At 39.9% G+C, this 13,883-nt stretch overlaps 1 protein-coding gene across 1 annotated transcript; it reads left to right on the plus strand.

The window, feature by feature from the left end:
- Window positions 1–1,311: 1,311 nt before the first annotated feature.
- foxn1 (forkhead box N1) lies at window positions 1,312–13,667 on the plus strand. Its single transcript, XM_072392537.1, has 9 exons — window positions 1,312–1,363; window positions 7,336–7,474; window positions 7,558–7,749; window positions 8,114–8,209; window positions 8,395–8,525; window positions 8,789–8,885; window positions 11,066–11,273; window positions 11,494–11,934; window positions 13,040–13,667. The coding sequence occupies exons 1-9, from the start codon at window positions 1,323–1,325 to the stop codon at window positions 13,336–13,338; spliced, it is 1,644 nt and encodes a 547-aa protein (XP_072248638.1). The 5' UTR covers window positions 1,312–1,322; the 3' UTR covers window positions 13,339–13,667.
- Window positions 13,668–13,883: the final 216 nt, after the last annotated feature.

The raw sequence follows: 13,883 nt of genomic DNA on the forward strand, positions 1-13,883 counted from the left end.
TATGTGCATTATGATGTGTTAGTCTTCTATATATTTATGGCAAAGACTGGATTCACCCTGAAGTTTGTTGGTGTCAGAACCATGAGACTGCCTTTAAAACATGATGTGGAGCCACGTTTCAGCTCAATATCAGTCTGAAATGTCTTCATATTTATCAGGAATCAACCACAGGAGGTCTGGGCTCGCTGTTGTCTTTGTGTTTTATTTTGAAACTTATTTGTATAATTCAGCAAGCACAGCCCCTGATTTCCTTGGAATACGGATATTCTAATCGAGACCCTGTGGTGTGACGTTTTGTTTATGGTTTGGTTGACCCAATTTCCGTCCATTTGCATACAATAAATCATTATCCAGACAGTAAATTCAGTAGAACAGAAGTTGATGCTTTTACAGCCAACCATTCCATTTCAGACAAGGATTAACATTGTCTTAATTCACAAATCATGACATGACCCTAAACAAGGGTTTATGCAAGCAGATTCTTGTTGGAATTGCAGGGAGTGTCTTGTTGCCAAACATTCACAATGTGAGTTCTTGTTGTGTCTTTAATAACAGTGTCACACCGTCCTATAGCGAAGATCTAAGATTATGCCAAGAAGAATGTAAGAACGTGTTCTTACATTGGCATTGGCAGTGTTATTAATCATTCTGTGAAGTAAAAAGTTTTACTACAGTTTTTGGTCTGCATGTAGGCTGGACAAAAATGTCTAAACATTTTAAATATCAGTCCTATTTTCTCAGTTGGTCACTTAGAGATTAATCTCACAGCTCTAAACATAGCAGCTACTGAGATTAATTGTGTTTTTTTTTTTATCAAAAAGACGAATTTTCAGCTTCAGGGAAAAATATACATTTACAGTAGCGATGCAGCAAGTTCATGGGTTCATTGTTGAATTTAATGATGGGCTCAAATCTCATTGCCGTCCAAAGGATTAGGACCACTAGGCCCCCAGTTGATTTAAAGAGAGCTGTGGAGACAGAAGGCAAATCCCCTCAAAGAATCAGTGTGGGGAAAAAATGTAAAATGATTGAAGGTAAGGAAATCTGTTACAGGAGACTGATTGAAACATTTCATAGAACTTCTTGGCTGGGGGCCGTATATTGACTGTATGTGAAGCCCTGAGGCAAAGGAGATTTTAAAAAAGGTGGAACCACAGGACACCGAGGTCAAAGGTTTGAGCAGTTATGAAATCCAAAACATTTTGGTTTAATCTATGGACCATATCTCTGGGAAGGGCTGAACCACGGCAGCGCTCACAGGAATAGTTATCTTTCTCTCTCTCTCTCTCTCTCTCTCTGTCGATAAATTGATTGTCGCAGTTATGGAAATTCAGGAAGGTTTGATGGATGGCTGTTATGAGAGGTAGGACAACTTATTCATGTTCTGATATCTTCAGTTTCTTTGTGTAAACAACGTGAATGAGTCCCAGTTTGTGTTTTCTAACTTTTAACGTTACAATCGTGCTGTATATTTCTCTGCTCGAAAGCTCACTTGGATTTTTAACATTTGTTGAAGGTCTAATGTTACGGCCCATTGACAAAAAAACTAGAAAAATGTGAATGAGCATGATGCATAATTATGTGCAATTATCAGGCACTATCACAAGCTCAACCTCTGACTATAACTTGCACTTCTTTTTCATAACTTGCCATGAAATGGTAATATAACATTTTGAGAGCAGTCATTTGAAGAGGCAGCTGCACATTTTATCATGAAATATCCCTGGGACAGGGAAAGTTATTACTGAATTTATATAGACTCACCTTGAGCCAGAAAAGTAAAATATTAAGCGATAAATTACTCTGCCTCGGGTGTCTTTTTAAAAGACACTCATAAATCTCTGTTTCAGATAACTTAGAATACAGAATTTGACTTTCATGCTGAGTTAATCTTACACTTATCTTCTGATTTACAAACATATTTATCAGCGGAAAGGACCATCATGATTGTTATAAAAGGTAATAAAAACTGTTTTTTGTTGTGGAGCTGTAATGGCAAACGAGTTTACTCTACAATAAAAAAGCGGTACAAGTTTGGGTTTTTGTAAGAGCTTTCACCAAAGAAATTCTTTAACAGATGATGGTAACAGAAAACTGCGTGGGTGTTGCTCATAAGAAAAAAAATTATTAAAAAAATGAATCAATCAACTCTTTCATGTAATGAAAACATGTTTGAGTAGGGCACTTAGAGGAGCACAACATTTTTAAGGGAAACATTTGTTTTCAGATTTCCCTGAACTGGAAATGATGTGTTATCAAAGGTGTGTCAGGATGAAATTACACTGACCCTACAGTTCTTAGACTGACAGCTCCAGGATACTTAAAACCTGTTATTTGATCAGTCAAAAAGCCTGGGAGCAAAGTCTTCTGCAGCTCAGTTCTGACTGTAGACCTTCTTTGCATTTCAAACACTTTAGATGCTGTGAAATTTAAAATTTGATAAAAGCATCCTGCCCAGGGTGTACCCCGCCCCTCGCTCCAGCCCCCGCCACCAAAAACCCTGAATTAGATGTAGCGGGTATGGAAAATGAATGAATGATAGAATAAATATGTACAGGGGCAACATAATTAAATAATTAGAAATATAATAATTAGAAATATCTGCAGAAACCTCTTTTCCCTTTGCAGATTGCCTTGGTTTTATACAGGTTCATGCATAAGTTTTATATATATATGAAGATTATTTAGCCGTTCATGCTTTCTGCAGGTTTTGGATGAATCATATCAATTCATCATTAGCAGGATTGTGCAGAACTTAACAATCTTTTGAAGAGATCCATTTCATCTGAATCAGGTGTGTTGAAGCAGATCCAGAACATCCAAAACCTGCAGGACAGCGGCCCTCGAGGACAGAATTTGGACATCCCTGGCTTAGTGGCAACAGCTTATCATATAAAGCACAACTCAACTGAAATATGATCTGATGATGGTGTTCAATAATAGAAATGCCGTCAAAGAGGTTAAACCCCATCCTGTTTTTATCACATGTCAAGGCAACTTTTCAATGATACTCAGGCTAAAAACTTTGAACAGAATGTTGGTTTAAATACATAATCAGAACTCTCCCTGAACCTCATATGTAAGTACAGTAGATAAATACAGTATGCCACCGTTGTTAGCTGACATCACAAATACTTTCAAGCACATAGACTGCATCTAACGCAACATGTAATGTCATGTAATATAATAAAAAGTGATTCCCTACAAAGAGCATTGAAGCATTGCCTTCCTTTAATGGCTTTATTCCAGTAGAGTGAGCAGATGAAAATTCCATTCACTTACCAAAAGCCTGATTTGCATATAGCTGAAAAAAATACACCCACCAACGGATGTGAGCCAAAGTCATCACTGTGCCCTGAACACACCCTCCTCGAGACGTTCTTCTTTGGCCTCGTTTACAAAGGGTGCGTACAAAAAAGTGGCATGTGCACTTTTTCACGTCAATGATCAGATGTATCAAGGGCACAATTTTCATCTGCTCATTCTACTCGAATAGTAATAATTGTGCACGAGGCTCCAGGACAGCCTCATCAATGTGTATCTCACTTAGTTATGAAGAAAACTTTTTGTTGCACAAGAAACTGACATTTCCAGACTGACTGCATCTATCTATCCGAATAGCCTGTGCTTTCAGTGTTTTCTTTCCTGCATCTGGCATGTTTCTTATACTTTTGCCACCTTCAAGTGTCCAAATGGTCTTGCGTTTACTTTAGAGCGTTTGTTTGAATACTTTACAGTCAAGGGGAACTGGATCAGATTTAAGTCAGCCTTTGCCATTGGGAAGCTCAGAAAGCAGGGCACGGCACCCACTCAGTGCCACTGGCTGTGATCACTGGTGTGTCCTAGGTCCCATTCACACAAGTAACCATTCAGTAAGGCAAAGAAAGACTGACGAACAGAGCAAAAGAGCACCAACAAATCTTTGGGAACCTGTTGGAGCAGGTTTTTCTTTACATATGTCTTCTCACTGAACTAGTCTGGACAAGTGCCAGACACACACACTCATACACACATGGAAAATGAAGATGATATTCTGTGCTGCCCAAAATCCGAAACCAACCCATCAACTATTTCCATACATATTTAGACAGGCAATTTAATTGAAGTGCCTCACTGTCAGGGTGAAGGTGGCTGGAGGTGCACAGATCTGCAAGGGAAATGGGATCAGTAGAGGCTACAGCTCTGAATGAGAAACAACAAACACATAGCAGCTTTTGAATCCAAAAGTTAGGTGAGTTTGTCTGTCAGTTTTCCTGAAGGATTTTGCAATTTTTGCCTCGATGTACACTTTGATATTTATCTATTTCTTAGACACACACTACACTACTCTATTGTTAGAATATTGTTGCAGTTCAGCAGTGTTATTGTTTGTGCTGCTGTAGAAGCTGAAGGATGGCTCATATTTCTGAACTTTGACCAGCAGCCTCATGTCATGTAAACACAAAGCATATGATTCAAACAGTTATGTTGATATACCTGCTCTCATCCTCTGGTGACAACAGACACCAGAAAATATTTGTAAATATTTGTTGACAGCTTGTGATGAGATACAGAAGAAATACGCTGATGGTAAGCTGATTGTGATTTGTGAATGTACTCACTGTGTGACTGCCTGTGATTCTTGTTTTGGACTTAAAATTTCTCAATGAAAATCTACAGCCAGGCTCAAGATCCTTGGAAAAATGCCCCAAATACACTGCACATCACGTAGGCAGAGAAACCACAGATTCTACACTGCATCCAAAAAAAAGACTCAACCCGTCTTCACCAGGCTAAACTACAAATTGTTCACTAGTTCAAACCACACAGACAATACTGGAGAGGGCTTTGCTGGTTGTCAACAGCATGCTGGCTTTTTTTCAATAGTTGCAAGATTGGTTTTGGGACGTAGTCGCTCTGTTAGATAAACAAAATCAGACAATTTGCATCTTAGCGTATGATGGGAGGAGAAAAAAAAATCTGATGGAAGATCAGCCAAAACCTTGCTAGCCAAGTCAGTTTTCACACACTTTGGATTGGTGTCTGAAAATCAGCAGCCAGTACCACAACAACTTTAGAGCCCTCAGAATAATCAATATTGGGTTTATAAAGTATAAGTTGGTCAGTATCACATAAATGAAAATGCATTTTACACTTTAGATAGAATAAAATAGAAATCGATCGTCACAGTCTGAACAAAGATTAGATGCACCCTCAAGATTGTCAGAAGTTTTGTCAGTATTTAATTTGTTTGTTTTTTAAACATGATTTGTAATAATCAAGGTTTTTGCGATTGTATTTTTCAGATTATTATATACATTATGTTAAAACAAGATTATATCCTTTAAGTCACGGAGCAAATTTGAAAATAGAATAATGCATGTTTCTTGATATTTAGTGTTAAACTAGATCTCTTAAGTTGTTGTTTTTTTCCATAATCAATTTCACAGTGGGGATTATGATTAAATTACCACCCCTCCAAAACTGGGAAAAGAGAGATAAAGTGACATGTTCTCTGTAGGCGTGTGAAAACATTGTAAAAATACATGTTGATTTCAGGACTTAAATTAATATTTTTTGCTGAAATGCTTTGGCAGAAGCTATAGAAAGAACCACTTGTGAGATTGTTGACAGCTGTAAAAGAATGTAAGAGAAAAATATGCACTGGTTATTCACATTCAGGAACTGCCATGTTTATATTGACTCAAATTAATTTCCATGAACAGTTCTAGCAACAAATGGACACTTATGAAAAATTGAAATACAAAACATGTTCCACTCGGGTCGTTTTAATCATCGGTGTGAAAACAGATCAGTTTCTGATTCTGACTTGGCAGGGCCTCACAGGTTAAACACTTACAGCTTGGTCCGACTGAATTAAAAGCTCGATTTGAGCCTGCATGTGATCTTGATAACATTCATTACTGCACAAAGGTATTCTCAAAAATCGTCAAACACTTTTCAACTCTGTGGATCAGATCAGACTCTAATTAATGATCTTCAAGAGGTGTCAGGGTAGATAAAAAATAGCCTGCTCTCGCTGCAAAATGCATTTACACAAATCAAATGTTGTTACCAACCATCCATGTCCCGATATGTTAAAATATTGTTTTGGTTTTGGCAGATGTTGCACAAACTGAGTAAGGTCGTTGCCCTCATTTTAGAAATTAGCTTAATTTTGCAAGCAGATGATTTAAAAAAAAAAACTGGTTAAAAGTGTCTTTTATAGGGTCTGGAAATCCCTTCAGGTTTGCATTGGCTCTGGCTGGTAGCACTGTGTCTGTCAAGCAGATGAGAGGTTTTGTTGCCACGGTGCTGAAAAAAAGCAACCTCTCAACTTTCACCCTGACACTTAACCCTCCTTTGATTTGAACAGAAAGAGCTTTGATTGCTACTTCTCTCTCCTTGCACACGACATACAGAAGAGCCTGATTCCGCGTTGTCTGCCTCAGCGCTGTTCAGCTTTACGTGACCTAACAGTTATCATGGTTTGTTGGCAGTTTTAATGAGCTTGGTCTATGTCAGGGTTGAGGATACCTTTACTGGAATCAGAGCCACGTGTCTCTCACCTCCGTTGGGATCACATTACATTTCTTCATACTCAGTCCGATAAACCCCGTGACTCATATACGTCCACGTTGCCAGTTTAATGTACTGGCTCTGAAAATGAACCCATCTGCTCCCATGCCTGCACTCATGCTTTTAGAGGGTGCAGTGTAGTGTATCTCCTAGATGTACAGTAGTGAAATGACACTGAAGATATGATCTCAAAGGATCAGTGAGCACAAGTGCTTTTTCAAAACATGGGGAAACTGCTTCCTGTTTTATGGCAATAGTAGCATCAATCAAAAAACCACTAATTAGGTTTCCCTGTTTTATGGCACAGTTTGAAGGGATTGCTTTTTGGCTTGGAATTATTTGAGATGATCCCACTTTCACATGTTTCTTGTTTTCAATGCAACAGCCAGCATCATGTTAGCTTAGCTGTGAAAACAGAAAACTGAACATTTTATATCTTTCCTATAGATGACACATAAAACATAATTCCCTTGTCATTTTTACACTTCAGATTCAGCATAAATCAAGCAAGCACACATAATATGTTCATTTGTGAATCTAAAGGTGTTAGTAGGCTGATAATGTGAATTTTGCAGTGGTTATTCTGAGACAAAAAAATGACAGCAAATTAAACCTTATCTTTCATTTCTCAGCATTAAAGACTTTAACTTTAATTCCCCAAGGAAGCGTAGCTTTGTTTGACATACAATTAAAGCTCCTTACAGCAATTTTTCTGCAAATGATGATGCCTTCTCCTTCAAATTTAGTCTCTACTTTTCATTTTCAATCTCTTCACAGGAGCAGACTTTGCCAGAGAATGTCATTCTCAGCAAAGTTTTCACTCAGCAACAGAAAGTTTCAAGCATCAGCCCCTCAGGTCAGTCTACACACCTGTGAGCCCCATGGAACATCTTGCCAGCAGATGGCAGAATATCAGGTATGGAGTTGCCCTGGGCATTTCTCTTTTAACTCAAATAACCTCTATAAGTTGCTGCCTGCCTGAGTGTGATCACTCTCCAGACTAAAGAGGACAAGGACGCCTGCTTCCCCCACAAGGAGGGTAACACTTTCAGCTGGACGACTGCTGCTCTGAACAGGAGACACAGTGCTGATGGGACCACCAGTTCAGGATCAGGATCAGCACCAGAAAAAGGCCCTGCTGAGCGTTTCCACCCGTACCGTCGACAGTTCAGTGACGGAGCAGTGGGTGCAGCAGACTGTCTCCAACAGTGCTCCTCTTACTTTAGCAGCCTGCAGGAAATGTGCATCCCTGACACTTGTTCATGCAGTGATGGCAGCAATCAGGTTTCTAGATTTATGATGTGCTCTTTTTTTTTAGTCTTTTCTAGTTTTGCAATCAAGGCTTTGTGCAATCCAAAGCTAGCTAATTTCAGGTAACTTAAAAAGTCTATGAACCTGCTTATGAACCTTAACACAGTGTTAAGTGCTAACTAACATGGGACAATTCATTTCAAAGTGTCAATAATCAGCATTGTCAATAGTTAAAAAAAAATGTGCTGCACCATCGCTCAAGTGACCTCCAAACAGTTTTTAAAATTGTCCTCTTTTTTTCCAGAGTTCATACCCAGAGCTAGCAGCTGTACCAGCAGAGCCCTCCAGCTTCCTGTCTCAAAGCTTTCCGTTGTACAGCTCAATGAGCCCTCGACAGCAGGTCAGTCAGTATTCTGGCTGAACCAAGGAGGGGTGCAGACCGGATGTGAACATTATCATTATTATAATTTTTTCTTTTATATGATGACTGATGTATGTACTGGATTAGGTGAGATCTATCTTGTAGTACCTGTCAGGTTGTGATTTTAATTTGTGTTCGTGTGTGTGGGTGCATGTGCTCCACAGGTCTCATCTAAACTGTATCCTAATGATTATCAACCAAACAGCTCTAAATATTCTCTCCAGAGTGTCTCCACTCAATCACACCAGGAGAGCACCACACAGTCCCTGTTTCCTAAGCCCATTTACTCATACAGGTAATACCGGATATCACACCAACACTTGCCTGTATTTATTATGTGGTCATGGATAACGCAACAATATGCACAATTTTGAAGGGATTGTTTTCTATAGATTACTCTGATATGTGATACTCTAATCACTGTTACATTTTGTTGGAAAAATAAGAAGAATAAGCTCCACTTCATACAACTGGACTACCTTAATGATGGTTGCATTGTTTGTATAAATGTAAACATAAATAGAATGCTAATGTGAAATATCTTCTTCATCACTGCAGTATCTTGATTTTTATGGCTCTGAAGAACAGTAAAACAGGAAGTCTGCCAGTCAATGAGATCTACAGCTTCATGACTGAACACTTTCCATATTTCAAGGTATTACTGCACACACTGATCTTAATAAGTAAGTAAGTAAGTATTACAGAAAAATAAGAATCTCAGAGAAAATAAACATGATTGAAGAAAAAAAGGAAAAAATGACAACTTATCGTGTGCAAAAAAAAAAAAATTGTTAGTCGGAAATCATACAAAATCAAACGCCTCAAACCAGGCTAACGAACCAAGATGAGGCACCTGATATTTGAATCAGTCCTGTGTGTACATGCTTGGATAAAAACTAAAATAGGCCTTGATCCTCTGTACAGGCTTTAAAGTGCCATCTTTTTGCATCTTCTTGTTAAAACACTGAAATGTGAGCGTATGTTATTACAGCAAAAAGAACAAAGAATACAAAACAACATAATGATGTGGCACTTTAACAAATAAAAACCTGGTGGATAGATACTGAGGGGTAAATTACAAATGAAAAGCAGGTGAGGCAATCAGCGAGGGTGACCAAGTGTGACACAGGAAGTAAACACAAAGGAATACACCTGGGGTAAATAAAAAAAATTAAACAGGAAAATCTATAAACAGACATCTGCATGTTAGCCGATGGGTTGCCTATATAGTGCCTTCCTGAATATGTATGTCATAAAATGTTTGAGCTCGTTCCAGAGGTGAGTCTCAACTCATCTGATTTGTAGATAGCTGGAATCCTTTGGAAAATCTACTCTGATAATCAGGGTTCAAACTATGCATAAATCCTGCAGCTGCTTTATTCAATCCATATTTATACAAAAGTGTGTGGACTTCTAACTCGAACATGTCTGCAAGCGACTTTCTGAACAAAAAGGCATGTGTAGCACAGTGTTAGGTATTTTATATGGATAATTGATGTCCTTATGTTTCAACACGACTGCTGGGATAGGCTCCAGCCCACCCGCTACCCGATTAATGGATTGACGGTATAGAAAATGGGTGGATGGATGTTTCAACACACAAACCAACTGTCACAGTTCAGTCATCCAGCCATCAGTAATTTTCCATTGATCCTGCCTCTGCCCCGCTCAGCCTGTTAGCCACACCCACCTCGTCAGTTCACTCCACTCACCTGTGCACACAGCTGCCTCTCATCACGTGCAATCAGCCCAGCATATAGTCACCAGGTCCACACTCACTCCTCTGCCAGATTGTTCTTTGCCATGCAAGTCTTTCCAGCGTTCTCCTGCATGTCTTCTCGGTACCGACCTCGCCTCTCCCTGATTCCCTGCTTTGTCTGCCCCCTGATAATTCGACCCAGCCTTCTGTCCCTGAGCAAGAACTTTGCCTCTCCTCTCATGATTCCTGTTTGCCGGTTTCTAAACCGTTTGCCTGTCTGCCAGAGTCTAAGTAAAACGTTAAACTTTTTACCACTGTCTTCTGAGTCCTTTGTACTGCAATTGGGTCCATACACCACCCGTTACGCCAACTACAGACCAAAAAAAAAGCAGCTATTGTTATGAAACTGTTCACAAGTGTATTTTTGATAAAGGTTATTAACCAGACAATGGCAGAAATAGGATATAGAAATAGAGAAATGTCAACAAATTAAACTTTTCCTGAGGATTCTCTGGACTGTTCCAATGTTGGAATTTTCTTCTCTTCCCGAGCTTTGCCTCTAAAATTACAATGACTCTACCTCCTGTGGTTGGGGTGTCACAGAGGTCATATTGACCTAGAAGGTTTTCAGGTTTTTACATGTCCTGGTTTACTGTAAGAAAGAGGCCACCACAATACCACATCTTAGACACATTATTTGCAGGTTTAGATTTAAGTAATTTCTGTGGAGTGAGATAGAAACTGAGCAGGCTGCATCAAGGAACTACAGCCTCTGAACATGGGAAACATGCTTAACCAGTCGAGCCTTATGGCATTCTACAAGTCCTTTTCAAGTCTGTCTGGATTTATGCAAATCTGACTCATCTTTGCACACAATATGCAAATGTAAGTGTTTTGCTGACAGGAGCTCAGCAAAAAGTAGCTTCACAGAGCAATAAAAATGATTTAACCTTCTGTTATTGTCCGAAGCTGCATTTCACATTCAAAATGAACAAAAACTGTGTGTTCTGTATTAGCAGAAATGCGATATGATATCCATTACTACGGTTTCATTTGCGTTGAATGGTAGGAGCTGTAGCATGAGATCATAAAACTATGGTTTTCTCACACATCAAACCTTCCCTCTCTGCTTCCAGACAGCTCCCGATGGGTGGAAGAACTCTGTGCGACACAATCTTTCCTTGAACAAGTGCTTTGAAAAGGTGGAGAACAAAAACGGGAGCACTTCTCGCAAAGGCTGTCTTTGGGCTCTTAATCCGGCCAAGGTGGAGAAGATGCAGGAGGAGCTGCATAAGTGGCGTCGCAAAGACCCTCTGACGGTCCGCAGGAGCATGGCAAGGCCAGGTGGGCTCGCAAAACATCTCAAAAGTCGTCTTTGCTCAAGAACATGATGTTTATTGACTGATTATCAAAACTTTGCTTTTGTGCAGATCAGTTTGACCAATGTTTGATCTGTGTTAAAGGTTTCAAACTGTAGTTTAAATTAATCCAAGCTGGATACTAATGTGAGCTGATCATCTTGTCTTGCCTTTTTCAAATTTCGTTTGAAACACTTTTTTCATAGAGGATCTTGATCGTCTACTGGGAGAGAAGCCAGAAAAGCTCAGGTCTTTGCCACCATACACTTCATTATCCAGAGTGACCCCTAACTACAGCACCACTTGTTCACCAGCCCAACTTCAACCAGCATGCCAACCCCCTCGATGTTCACACTACATCCAAATTCAGCCTCAGCAGCCCTACCACCTCCCTCCTGCAGCTCCTCACCCCAGCATCTCATTTGGCCTGTTCTCTCCCTCTGGACAGCAGTGTGCAGCTGGGATCAAATCGGCCGGGGGTTGTCTGAACTCAATCATGGCTGGAAAGATGCCACCTCTTCACAGTGCTACCCTGCAAACTGAGTACAGTGTTGGCCCAAGGGCCCTGCAGGACATGTTGTTGGAAGGAGACACCAGTTATGACATTGACACGCTCAACCCCAGTCTCACTGATCTGCAGCTGCAAGGTAAGTGAATCACAATGATACAATATGACAGATGGGAAAAAAAACAACAACTAATAAGCAGAAAACATTTGGACACTCGCTGTGGTAATTTTATCAGACTGCATACTTCAAGGCAGAAAGACTTTCTCAGCCTCATGGACTATTAAAACTTTGACATATTCAGGTTAGAAAGGCAAGGTAGTGTACGGCTAAAGCTGACATTTAGGCACCATAATGTAAGGGAGGATAAATTAACACAGGAATGTGAATCTTTGGTATTGATGACCATGTTCTTTTTAGGGTTTTTGCCTCCCTAAGGGAGAGTGACTTGTGTAAAATATCATAGTATCATAGCCAATAGTAGATGGGAGACAAGATAGCGCGACACAAGTGATGCATGTGCTATGAAGAGTCTTAACTATCAGGCCATGCTGAAAGATACCGTCTTTAAGAAACAATTACTCAGTTACATAGTTTGGCCACCAGACAGAGCTGACAAGTTTACTCTCTGTCTGATGTCCAGCTGAGCTGAACATGACTGGAAACTGCTGCGTCAAGCCAATGTTAGTATTAACTCAAACAGAAATTTCTCACAGAGGACATTTTGGCTTGTCTAAGCTCACATGTTGCACTTAGCATGAACTTTTTTCTAATCAAGCGTAGGAGAAAGTCACGAGAGTGCAATATTGGACCAGCATGCACATTACCAGGGCCCTGAAAGTCACGCAGCTCTGATGTTAGTTTATGAAGTTTATCATCTACTGCTCTGCTTGTTAGATGTTAAAATGTTGAAATAAATCGGTCTGGTTGCAGTCAGCCAGAGCTCAATAAAACTTTCTATCTCACAGAGGACATTTGCACAAAGGATGGGTGTTCTGTGGCTTAGATTAGTTATGCAAGATGCCTGGCTAAGCCCGCGCTCCAAACTCGGCCACGTTTAATTCAGGACCAAACAAAGAAGTGGAGAAAAAAAGGGAGAAAAATTTAAAAGAAAGAGAGAAAAGAGTAGAATTCAATCTTTTATCTATTTGTTGGAAAGCAAATTGTTGTGCGACAGCTGCATCTGTGCTGAACAGTAAGTGGTGCTTTCCAAAATATTACCTTATACTTCCTTTCCTCTTTGCAGGTAACTTGTGGGAGGAGTTAAGAGAGGACAGTGTGGCGTCAGAACCACATGTTGCCACCACAACCTCACCTACCACCGTTGTCCTCCCGGACCATCACATCCAGTCCAGCTGCCTCCACGCCCCGCCTCTTTTCAGCCACATGTCAGCGGGGAACGATAGCGGTTGCTGTAAAGCAGCGTATGAGGATGAGGACACAGACAGAAGCTGTTGGAGCGGACTGCATCCTGTGGGTTATTCAGGAGTAGAGAGTTTGGCGGGGTACCTGACCTCCTGCACCACATCTGTTTCCTCAGTGTAAAACCTTTGGGGCTCTCCATCCACTCTGACAACTAATGAACTACTGCATGTGATCCTGTAGGGCAAAAACTGTTGCAAGCAGCTTCATGCCACAGCATTTACTTGGTGGTGTCAAATCCATCAGATCCTGTGTTTGTCACTGCATGAAAGACTATATGGGGGACATGGCCATGAAGATACTCGTTTTGGAACACATTTCTTTCTTTCTTTCTTTCTTTCTTTCTTTCTTTCTTTCTTTCTTTCTTTCTTTCTTTCTTTCTTTCTTTCTTTCTTTCTTTCTTTCTTTCTTTCTTTCTTTCTTTCTTTCTTTTTTTCTTTCTTTCTTTCTTTCTTTCTTTCTTTCTTTCTTTCTTTCTTTCTTTCTATTTCCATGAATCTTCGCAATTTCTTTTGATGAACTAGAAAATTATGACGTTACAAGTGGAAAAGTAAACCTTTCTCACTGGAAGTCTGTCAGATTTATATGCAAACTCAACATTTTATCAACCTTTAACTGTATCTTTAACTGTGTTGTGCTTTTTATTTACAAATGTCATATTGCTGTTG

Source organism: Leuresthes tenuis, unplaced genomic scaffold (genome assembly GCF_036924035.1).
Source record: "Leuresthes tenuis unplaced genomic scaffold, fLeuTen1.0.hap1 SCAF_9, whole genome shotgun sequence".
Classification (NCBI taxonomy): Eukaryota; Metazoa; Chordata; class Actinopteri; order Atheriniformes; family Atherinopsidae; genus Leuresthes; species Leuresthes tenuis.